The sequence below is a fragment of the Salmo salar genome, chromosome 04, assembly GCF_965601325.2.
Source record: "Salmo salar chromosome 04, fSalSal1, whole genome shotgun sequence".
Lineage (NCBI taxonomy): Eukaryota > Metazoa > Chordata > Actinopteri > Salmoniformes > Salmonidae > Salmo > Salmo salar.
The window spans coordinates 6,045,001-6,057,500 of NC_138294.1; the positions used below are offsets into that span (position 1 = coordinate 6,045,001).

Below are 12,500 nucleotides of genomic sequence, written 5' to 3' on the forward strand. Positions count from 1 at the left end.
ATTGGACCTTTACTCCTAAGAACAACCAATGAATGAGACAAAGTTATCTGCTGCTTCCTGTTTGTGCACAGCCTCTTGTCCTGTGTCATTTTTAGGCCTATTTCTTACACCAATCAAATGCTCTGGATAGATGTGTAGAGGGGAGGGGGAGAGGGGAAGAGAGGAGAGGGGAGGAGAGGAGAGGAGGGGGGGAAGAGAGGAGAGGAGAGGGGAGGAGAGGAGGGGAGGGGAGGGGAGGGGAAGGGAGGAGAGAGGAGGGGAGGAGAGAAGAGAAGAGGAGAGGAGAGGAGAGGAGAGGAGAGGAGGGGAGAAGACAGGAGAGGAGAGGACAGGATAAGACGAGAGGAGAGGAGAGGGTAGGAGAGGAGGGTAGGAGAGGAGAGGAGAAGACAGGAGGGGAGGGGAAGGGAGGAGAGAGGAGGGGAGAAGAGAAGAGGAGAGGAGAGGAGAGGAGAGGAGAGGAGGGGAGAAGACAGGAGAGGAGAGGACAGGAGAAGACGAGAGGAGAGGAGAGGAGAAGACAGGAGGGGAGGGGAGGGGAAGGGAGGAGAGAGGAGGGGAGGAGAGAAGAGAACAGGACAAGAGGAGAGGACAAGATGAGAGGGAGGAGAGGAGAGGAGAGGAGAGGAGAGGAGAGGAGAGGAGAGGAGAGGAGAGGAGAGGAGAGGAGAGGGAGAGAGGAGAGGAGAGGAAGTTACTTTAGACTGCTCTATCTGCTGACATTTGTAAAGGACAAACTGAAGTGATTCAGCTTCATAGCTTTTATAGCAGTGTGTGTTTATCAATAAAATGACAATATTTTGAATGCGCTGTCTGGTATCTGTTGGTCATCTGTGAGTATAGCTGCGGGAAGTCGTTTGGGGGTGCTGAGAAGTTGTTTTTCTGGTGGGGGACACAGATTTTGTTTTCTCCCTACAAACGGCTATATCGTTCCACTGAGCTGCCAGGGGGAAGCTGCAGAACGTTCCGCGGCTCTGTCTGAGAGCTCTGTTTTATTCTGGAGTCTACCGTATCATCTAGGGACAAAAGGGGTTCACTGTGTAGGGAATAGGGCGCCATTTGAGACGAACACTAGCTTCAATAGGTCTCCCAACAATGTTCTGCGCTCATCAATCATATGTGAAGGTAGATGAAGGTATCTGAAGGTCAGTGAAGGTATCTGAAGGTAGGTGAAGGTATCTGAAGGTAGGTGAAGGTATCTGAAGGTAGGTGAAGGTACCTGAAGGTATCTGAAGGTGGGTGAGGGTAGGTGAAGGTAGGTGAAGGTACCTGAAGGTAGGTGAAGGTAGGTGAAGGTAGGTGAAGGTAGGTGAAGGTAGGTGAAGGTATCTGAAGGTATCTGAAGGTGGGTGAAGGTAGGTGAAGGTAGATGAAGGTAGGTGAAGGTCGGTGAAAGTATCTGAAGGTAGGTGAAGGTATCTGAAGGTAGGTGAAGGTAGATGAAGGTAGGTGAAGGTATCTGAAGGTATCTGAAGGTGGGTGAAGGTAGGTGAAGGTAGATGAAGGTAGGTGAAGGTAGGTGAAGGTATCTGAAGGTAGGTGAAGGTAGGTGAAGGTATCTGAAGGTAGGTGAAGGTAGGTGAAGGTACCTGAAGGTATCTGAAGGTATCTGAAGGTCAGTGAAGGTATCTGAAGGTAGGTGAAGGTAGGTGAAGGTAGGTGAAAGTATCTGAAGGTATCTGAAGGTAGGTGAAGGTACCTGAAGGTAGGTGAAGGTAGGTGAAGGTAGGTGAAGGTATCTGAAGGTATCTGAAGGTAGGTGAAGGTACCTGAAGGTAGGTGAAGGTAGGTGAAGGTAGGTGAAGGTAGGTGAAGGTAGGTGAAGGTATCTGAAGGTACCTGAAGGTATCTGAAGGTAGGTGAAGGTAGGTGAAGGTATCTGAAGGTATCTGAAGGTATCTGAAGGTAGGTGAAGGTATCTGAAGGTAGGTGAAGGTAGGTGAAGGTATCTGAAGGTATCTGAAGGTAGGTGAAGGTAGGTGAAGGTATCTGAAGGTAGGTGAAGGTATCTGAAGGTATCTGAAGGTATCTGAAGGTAGGTGAAGGTAGGTGAAGGTATCTGAAGGTAGGTGAAGGTATCTGAAGGTAGGTGAAGGTAGGTGAAGGTATCTGAAGGTACCTGAAGGTACCTGAAGGTATCTGAAGGTAGGTGAAGGTAGGTGAAGGTAGGTGAAGGTAGGTGAAGGTATCTGAAGGTATCTGAAGGTAGGTGAAGGTAGGTGAAGGTAGGTGAAGGTATCTGAAGGTAGGTGAAGGTATCTGAAGGTAGGTGAAGGTAGGTGAAGGTATCTGAAGGTATCTGAAGGTAGGTGAAGGTAGGTGAAGGTAGGTGAAGGTATCTGAAGGTAGGTGAAGGTATCTGAAGGTAGGTGAAGGTAGGTGAAGGTATCTGAAGGTATCTGAAGGTAGGTGAAGGTATCTGAAGGTATCTGAAGGTAGGTGAAGGTAGGTGAAGGTATCTGAAGGTATCTGAAGGTAGGTGAAGGTATCTGAAGGTAGGTGAAGGTAGGTGAAGGTATCTGAAGGTACCTGAAGGTATCTGAAGGTAGGTGAAGGTAGGTGAAGGTATCTGAAGGTATCTGAAGGTCAGTGAAGGTATCTGAAGGTAGGTGAAGGTAGGTGAAGGTACCTGAAGGTATCTGAAGGTAGGTGAAGGTATCTGAAGGTAGGTGAAGGTAGGTGAAGGTAGGTGAAGGTAGGTGAAGGTATCTGAAGGTATCTGAAGGTAGGTGAAGGTAGGTGAAGGTAGGTGAAGGTATCTGAAGGTAGGTGAAGGTATGTGAAGGTACCTGAAGGTATCTGAAGGTAGGTGAAGGTAGGTGAAGGTAGGTGAAGGTAGGTGAAGGTATCTGAAGGTATCTGAAGGTAGGTGAAGGTAGGTGAAGGTAGGTGAAGGTAGGTGAAGGTATCTGAAGGTAGGTGAAGGTATCTGAAGGTAAGTGAAGAAACCTGAAGGTATCTGAAGGTAGGTGAAGGTATCTGAAGGTATCTGAAGGTACCTGAAGGTATCTGAAGGTAGGTGAAGGTACCTGAAGGTATCTGAAGGTAGGTGAAGGTATCTGAAGGTAGGTGAAGGTAGGTGAAGGTAGGTGAAGGTAGGTGAAGGTATCTGAAGGTATCTGAAGGTAGGTGAAGGTAGGTGAAGGTAGGTGAAGGTAGGTGAAGGTAGGTGAAGGTATCTGAAGGTAGGTGAAGGTAGATGAAGGTAGGTGAAGGTAGGTGAAGGTAGGTGAAGGTATCTGAAGGTAGATGAAGGTATCTGAAGGTATCTGAAGGTATCTGAAGGTCAGTGAAGGTAAGTGAAGGTATCTGAAGGTCAGTGAAGGTATCTGAAGGTATCTGAAGGTAGGTGAAGGTACCTGAAGGTAGGTGAAGGTAGGTGAAGGCAGCCATTGTAAACATCCATAGACTGTATACACAACCAAGGCTATCATTTTTACATTTTAGTCATTTAGCAGACACTCTTATCCAGAGCGACTCTACAGTAGTGAATACATACATTTCATTTCATGCTCTACCAACTGAGCCACAGGGAAAACCAAGGCAATGATAATTGATGTGTGGGGTATTGGCACCACCTGGTGGCCATCAACAGTATTAAAGCCTTCCGCCTGCGTCACACAAACCAAGGAAGTTGGAAAAGAGTTGCCTTCCTGTGGATGATAATGGTAGTCCTGTCAGACAGAGTCAAATGGGAACACAATAAGCTTTGGCAGCGGCACCACAGGGTTAGTTATACAAATCTTTGGTGGCACTGCACATTAAAGCTAAAATCCAGACAATGAGTTTACAATAATGTGTCTTAATAAACACAGCAAGGTTTCTTTTTTTTAAAAATCTTTTATCGTTTAAAACAACACGGTCCTCGTCTACAGATACATGATTTAGTTAATAGTGGAACCTTTATATGGAAGAGTGGGCAGCCGACCGGACCAATAACAGAGGAACACAGCTGTCGCATGAAAGCAGAGTATGTCGCTAGACACTTTTTAATACAAATGCTGTGTGTTTCTTTCTGCTTTATAAACCTTGAAGAGCTAACCTGTACGACTTTTAAAAAAAAAAACACACACCATGGAGTCGAAAGGGATGTCGCAACATGCAGTAAGTCACCATAGTGAAATGTTTTATTCCGTATTGTGGTCAGATACAAACTGCTAAACATGACTTATCCACTCGGTTAGCTTGTTAGTTATCCTGCCATTGGATTAGTTATTCAGCTATTTATCTACCTGAACTATATGTTTACCTCTGTTACTCTCTGAGATGAAACATGTCTTGTTAGCTGATAGATAGATAGATTAGTTATTCAGCTATTTATCTACCTGAACTGTGTTACAACAAACCGGGTTTTCAGCTAGCAAGACATTTACAATGTTACATCTCATATGTTGTGTTTTCTGTACAGGCTGAGACTGACGGGATGTTAATTGTGTCATACTTAAAGTAAAAGTAAAGATAATTTACCGTAACACCCTGTATATAGCCTCCACATTGACTCTGTACCGGTACCCCCTGTATATAGCCTCCACATTGACTCTGTACCGTAATACCCTGTATATAGCCTCCACATTGACTCTGTACCGGTACCCCCTGTATATAGCCTCCACATTGACTCTGTACCGGTACCCCCTGTATATAGCCTCCACATTGATTCTGAACCGGTACCCCCTGTATATAGCCTCAACATTGACTCTGTACCGTAATACCCTGTATATAGCCTCCACAATGACTCTGTACCGGTACCCCCTGTATATAGCCTCCACATTGACTCTGTACCGGTACCCCCTGTATATAGCCTCCACATTGACTCTGTACCGTAATACCCTGTATAAAGCCTCCACATTGACTCTGTACCGTAATACCCTGTATATAGCCTCCACATTGACTCTGTACCGGTACACCCTGTATATAGCCTCCACATTGACTCTGTACCGTAATACCCTGTATATAGCCTCCACATTGACTCTGTACCGGTACCCCCTGTATATAGCCTCCACATTGACTCTGTACCGGTACCCCCTGTATATAGCCTCCACATTGACTCTGTACCGTAACACCCTGTATATAGCCTCCACATTGACTCTGTACCGTAATACCCTGTATATAGCCTCCACATTGACTCTGTACCGTAACACCCTGTATATAGCCTCCACATTGACTCTGTACCGGTACCCCCTGTATATAGCCTCCACATTGACTCTGTACCGGTACCCCCTGTATATAGCCTCCACATTGACTCTGTACCGTAATACCCTGTATATAGCCTCCACATTGACTCTGTACCGTAATACCCTGTATATAGCCTCCACATTGACTCTGTACCGTAATACCCTGTATATAGCCTCCACATTGACTCTGTACCGTAATACCCTGTATATAGCCTCCACATTGACTCTGTACCGGTACCCCCTGTATATAGCCTCCACATTGACTCTGTACCGTAATACCCTGTATATAGCCTCCACATTGACTCTGTACCGGTACCCCCTGTATATAGCCTCCACATTGACTCTGTACCGGTACCCCCTGTATATAGCCTCCACATTGACTCTGTACCGGTACCCCCTGTATATAGCCTCCACATTGACTCTGTACCGTAATACCCTGTATATAGCCTCCACATTGACTCTGTAACGTAACACCCTGTATATAGCCTCCACATTGACTCTGTACCGTAATACCCTGTATATAGCCTCCACAGTGACTCTGTACCGTAATACCCTGTATATAGCCTCCACATTGACTCTGTACCGTAATACCCTGTATATAGCCTCCACATTGACTCTGTACCGTAATACCCTGTATATAGCCTCCACATTGACTCTGTACCGTAATACCCTGTATATAGCCTCCACATTGACTCTGTACCGTAATACCCTGTATATATCCTCCACATTGACTCTGTACCGTAATACCCTGTATATATCCTCCACATTGACTCTGTACCGTAATACCCTGTATATATCCTCCACATTGACTCTGTACCGTAATACCCTGTATATAGCCTCCACATTGACTCTGTACCGTAACACCCTGTATATAGCCTCCACATTGACTCTGTACCGTAATACCCTGTATATAGCCTCCACATTGACTCTGTACCGTAATACCCTGTATATAGCCTCCACATTGACTCTGTACCGGTACACCCTGTATATAGCCTCCACATTGACTCTGTACCGGTACCCCCTGTATATAGCCTCCACATTGACTCTGTACCGGTACACCCTGTATATAGCCTCCACATTGACTCTGTACCGGTACCCCCTGTATATAGCCTCCACATTGACTCTGTACCGTAATACCCTGTATATAGCCTCCACATTGACTCTGTACCGGTACCCCCTGTATATAGCCTCCACATTGACTCTGTACCGGTACCCCCTGTATATAGCCTCCACATTGATTCTGAACCGGTACCCCCTGTATATAGCCTCAACATTGACTCTGTACCGTAATACCCTGTATATAGCCTCCACAATGACTCTGTACCGGTACCCCCTGTATATAGCCTCCACATTGACTCTGTACCGGTACCCCCTGTATATAGCCTCCACATTGACTCTGTACCGTAATACCCTGTATAAAGCCTCCACATTGACTCTGTACCGTAATACCCTGTATATAGCCTCCACATTGACTCTGTACCGGTACACCCTGTATATAGCCTCCACATTGACTCTGTACCGTAATACCCTGTATATAGCCTCCACATTGACTCTGTACCGGTACCCCCTGTATATAGCCTCCACATTGACTCTGTACCGGTACCCCCTGTATATAGCCTCCACATTGACTCTGTACCGTAACACCCTGTATATAGCCTCCACATTGACTCTGTACCGTAATACCCTGTATATAGCCTCCACATTGACTCTGTACCGTAACACCCTGTATATAGCCTCCACATTGACTCTGTACCGGTACCCCCTGTATATAGCCTCCACATTGACTCTGTACCGGTACCCCCTGTATATAGCCTCCACATTGACTCTGTACCGTAATACCCTGTATATAGCCTCCACATTGACTCTGTACCGTAATACCCTGTATATAGCCTCCACATTGACTCTGTACCGTAATACCCTGTATATAGCCTCCACATTGACTCTGTACCGTAATACCCTGTATATAGCCTCCACATTGACTCTGTACCGGTACCCCCTGTATATAGCCTCCACATTGACTCTGTACCGTAATACCCTGTATATAGCCTCCACATTGACTCTGTACCGGTACCCCCTGTATATAGCCTCCACATTGACTCTGTACCGGTACCCCCTGTATATAGCCTCCACATTGACTCTGTACCGGTACCCCCTGTATATAGCCTCCACATTGACTCTGTACCGTAATACCCTGTATATAGCCTCCACATTGACTCTGTACCGTAACACCCTGTATATAGCCTCCACATTGACTCTGTACCGTAATACCCTGTATATAGCCTCCACAGTGACTCTGTACCGTAATACCCTGTATATAGCCTCCACATTGACTCTGTACCGTAATACCCTGTATATAGCCTCCACATTGACTCTGTACCGTAATACCCTGTATATAGCCTCCACATTGACTCTGTACCGTAATACCCTGTATATAGCCTCCACATTGACTCTGTACCGTAATACCCTGTATATATCCTCCACATTGACTCTGTACCGTAATACCCTGTATATATCCTCCACATTGACTCTGTACCGTAATACCCTGTATATATCCTCCACATTGACTCTGTACCGTAATACCCTGTATATAGCCTCCACATTGACTCTGTACCGTAACACCCTGTATATAGCCTCCACATTGACTCTGTACCGTAATACCCTGTATATAGCCTCCACATTGACTCTGTACCGTAATACCCTGTATATAGCCTCCACATTGACTCTGTACCGGTACACCCTGTATATAGCCTCCACATTGACTCTGTACCGGTACACCCTGTATATAGCCTCCACATTGACTCTGTACCGGTACCCCCTGTATATAGCCTCCACATTGACTCTGTACCGGTACCCCCTGTATATAGCCTCCACATTGACTCTGTACCGGTACCCCCTGTATATAGCCTCCACATTGACTCTGTACCGGTACCCCCTGTATATAGCCTCCACATTGACTCTGTACCGGTACCCCCTGTATATAGCCTCCACATTGACTCTGTACCGGTACCCCCTGTATATAGCCTCCACATTGACTCTGTACCGTAATACCCTGTATATAGCCTCCACATTGACTCTGTACCGTAATACCCTGTATATACCCTCCACATTGACTCGGTACCGTAATACCCTGTATATAGCCTCCACATTGACTCGGTACCGTAATACCCTGTATATAGCCTCCACATTGACTCTGTACCGTAATACCCTGTATATAGCCTCCACATTGACTCTGTACCGTAATACCCTGTATATAGCCTCCACATTGACTCTGTACCGTAATACCCTGTATATATCCTCCACATTGACTCTGTACCATAATACCCTGTATATAGCCTCCACATTGACTCTGTACCGTAATACCCTGTATATAGCCTCCACATTGACTCTGTACCGTAATACCCTGTATATAGCCTCCACATTGACTCTGTACCGGTACCCCCCTGTATATATCCTCCACATTGACTCTGTACCATAATACCCTGTATATAGCCTCCACATTGACTCTGTACCGTAATACCCTGTATATAGCCTCCACATTGACTCTGTACCGTAATACCCTGTATATAGCCTCCACATTGACTCTGTACCGTAATACCCTGTATATAGCCTCCACATTGACTCGGTACCGTAATACCCTGTATATAGCCTCCACATTGACTCGGTAGCGTAATACCCTGTATATAGCCTCCACATTGACTCGGTACCGTAATACCCTGTATATAGCCTCCACATTGACTCTGTACCGTAATACCCTGTATATAGCCTCCACAGTGACTCTGTACCGTAATACCCTGTATATAGCCTCCACATTGACTCTGTACCGTAATACCCTGTATATAGCCTCCACATTGACTCTGTACCGTAATACCCTGTATATAGCCTCCACATTGACTCTGTACCGTAATACCCTGTATATAGCCTCCACATTGACTCTGTACCGTAATACCCTGTATATATCCTCCACATTGACTCTGTACCGTAATACCCTGTATATATCCTCCACATTGACTCTGTACCGTAATACCCTGTATATATCCTCCACATTGACTCTGTACCGTAATACCCTGTATATAGCCTCCACATTGACTCTGTACCGTAACACCCTGTATATAGCCTCCACATTGACTCTGTACCGTAATACCCTGTATATAGCCTCCACATTGACTCTGTACCGTAATACCCTGTATATAGCCTCCACATTGACTCTGTACCGGTACACCCTGTATATAGCCTCCACATTGACTCTGTACCGGTACCCCCTGTATATAGCCTCCACATTGACTCTGTACCGGTACACCCTGTATATAGCCTCCACATTGACTCTGTACCGTAATACCCTGTATATATCCTCCACATTGACTCTGTACCGTAATACCCTGTATATAGCCTCCACATTGACTCTGTACCGTAATACCCTGTATATAGCCTCCACATTGACTCTGTACCGTAATACCCTGTATATAGCCTCCACATTGACTCGGTACCGTAATACCCTGTATATAGCCTCCACATTGACTCGGTACCGTAATACCCTGTATATAGCCTCCACATTGACTCGGTACCGTAATACCCTGTATATAGCCTCCACATTGACTCTGTACCGTAATACCCTGTATATAGCCTCCACATTGACTCTGTACCATAATACCCTGTATATAGCCTCCACATTGACTCTGTACCGTAATACCCTGTATATAGCCTCCACATTGACTCTGTACCGGTACCCCCTGTATATAGCCTCCACATTGACTCTGTACCGTAATACCCTGTATATAGCCTCCACATTGACTCTGTACCGTAATACCCTGTATATAGCCTCCACATTGACTCTGTACCGTAATACCCTGTATATAGCCTCCACATTGACTCTGTACCGTAATACCCTGTATATAGCCTCCACATTGACTCTGTACCGTAATACCCTGTATATAGCCTCCACATTGACTCTGTACCGTAATACCCTGTATATAGCCTCCACATTGACTCTGTACCGTAATACCCTGTATATAGCCTCCACATTGACTCTGTACCGTAATACCCTGTATATATCCTCCACATTGACTCTGTACCGTAATACCCTGTATATAGCCTCCACATTGACTCTGTACCGTAATACCCTGTATATAGCCTCCACATTGACTCTGTACCGTAATACCCTGTATATAGCCTCCACATTGACTCTGTACCGTAATACCCTGTATATAGCCTCCACATTGACTCTGTACCGTAATACCCTGTATATAGCCTCCACATTGACTCTGTACCGTAATACCCTGTATATAGCCTCCACATTGACTCTGTACCGTAATACCCTGTATATAGCCTCCACATTGACTCTGTACCGTAATACCCTGTATATAGCCTCCACATTGACTCTGTACCGTAATACCCTGTATATAGCCTCCACATTGACTCTGTACCGTAATACCCTGTATATAGCCTCCACATTGACTCTGTACCGTAATACCCTGTATATAGCCTCATTACTGTTATTTACTGCTGCTCTTTAATTATTTGTTACTTTTATTTTTATTTTATAATTTTTTTCTAAATGTTGGTTAAGGGTTTGTATTCAGCATTTCACAGTAATTTCTACACCTGTTGTATTCGGCGCATGTGACAAATACCATTTGATTTGATTTACAATTTAAAGTGTAAATATATATTTTCCCGTTGTGTAAATCCAAGAGTCTGTTTTTGAGTTTAACCATGATAAAGTGCAATGTAAAGTTGGTGTGTGTGTGTGTGTGTGTGTGTGTGTGTGTGTGTGTGTGTGTGTGTGTGTGTGTGTGTGTGTGTGTGACAGGTCAGTTCATCAGTAGATGTTTCTCAGAGTGTTGAGGAGGACCCTTTAGTGGATGGACCGCTGATCTCCCATGATGCCCTGCAGTCTGCTATCAGGAGAGAATCCACTTCTCTCCCCACACACTTTCCTGCTGTCCTGCTGCTGTTGCTGCAGGTACACACACACACACACACACACCTGTAGTAGTGTATAGACACACACACACACACACACACACACACACACACACACACACACACACACACACACACACACACACACACCTGTAGTAGTGTATAGACACACACACACACACACACACACACACACACACACACACACACACACACCACACACACACACCTGTAGTAGTGTATAGACACACACACCTGTAGGTCTCTATAGTCTACAGGTCTCTATAGTCTACAGGTCTCTATAGTCTACAGGTCTCTATAGTCTATAGTCTACAGGTCTCTATAGTCTATAGTCTACAGGTCTCTATAGTCTACAGGTCTATAGTCTACAGGTCTATAGTCTACAGGTCTATAGTCTACAGGTCTATAGTCTACAGGTCTATAGTCTACAGGTCTCTATAGTCTACAGGTCTCTATAGTCTATAGTCTACAGGTCTATAGTCTACAGGTCTCTATAGTCTATAGTCTACAGGTCTATAGTCTACAGGTGTCTAGTCTACAGGTCTATAGTCTACAGGTCTATAGTCTACAGGTCTATAGTCTACAGGTCTATAGTCTACAGGTCTCTATAGTCTATAGTCTACAGGTCTATAGTCTACAGGTCTATAGTCTACAGGTGTCTAGTCTACAGGTCTATAGTCTACAGGTCTATAGTCTACAGGTCTATAGTCTACAGGTGTCTAGTCTACAGGTGTCTAGTTAGCGTTGGGGTCCATGTCTGTGTTTTGTCTGACAGGTTTTCTCTCTGTGTCCCCAGGTGGTGTATGTGTCTCTGAGTGTGTGTGTTGCCGTGGTGTGTGTGTTGGAGGTTGGCCGGGAGGTGTGTGTCCGAGCGTTGGGTGACGTTGGGGGGCGGAGTGTGGTGGTGATCGGGAAGGTGTTTGTGTGGCTGTGTGTGTTGTTGTTTTGCGTGTGTGTTCAGTATCACCACGGCCGAGTGAGGAGCAGAGGGTTCCTCCGTTTCTATAGAGACAACCGCACGCTGAAACACCTGCCTTTCGTTATCCACTCTGCAGGTACGCACCCTGAAACACCTGGCTTTCGTTATCCACTCTGCAGGTACGCACGCTGAAACACCTGGCTTTCATTACCCGCCCTGAAACACCTGGCTTTCATTACCCGCCCTGAAACACCTGGCTTTCATTATCCGCTCTGAAACACCTGCCTTTCATTATCCACTCTGCAGGTACCCGCCCTGAAACACCTGGCTTTCATTATCCACTCTGCAGGTACCCGCCCTGAAACACCTGCCTTTCATTACCCGCCCTGAAACACCTGGCTTTCATTACCCGCCCTGAAACACCTGGCTTTCATTACCCGCCCTGAAACACCTGGCTTTCATTATCCGCC

The 12,500-nt window shown here is 45.7% G+C and overlaps 1 protein-coding gene across 2 annotated transcripts in view; it reads left to right on the plus strand.

Moving 5' to 3' along the window:
• Positions 1–3,397: 3,397 nt before the first annotated feature.
• The window catches only part of tmem192 (transmembrane protein 192), a 29,610-nt gene continuing 20,507 nt past the window's right edge, over positions 3,398–12,500 (plus strand). Inside the window, exons 1-3 of one of the 2 annotated variants that reach the window (XM_045713832.2) lie at positions 3,398–4,104; positions 10,978–11,130; positions 12,167–12,209. In XM_045713832.2, coding sequence (XP_045569788.1) covers positions 4,075–4,104; positions 10,978–11,130; positions 12,167–12,209 — 226 coding nt within the window. In that variant the 5' untranslated portion in view covers positions 3,398–4,074. Of the gene's footprint in view, positions 4,105–10,977; positions 11,131–11,907; positions 12,210–12,500 lie in introns of both variants that reach the window. The other variant, XM_045713831.2, reaches the window with a different exon arrangement.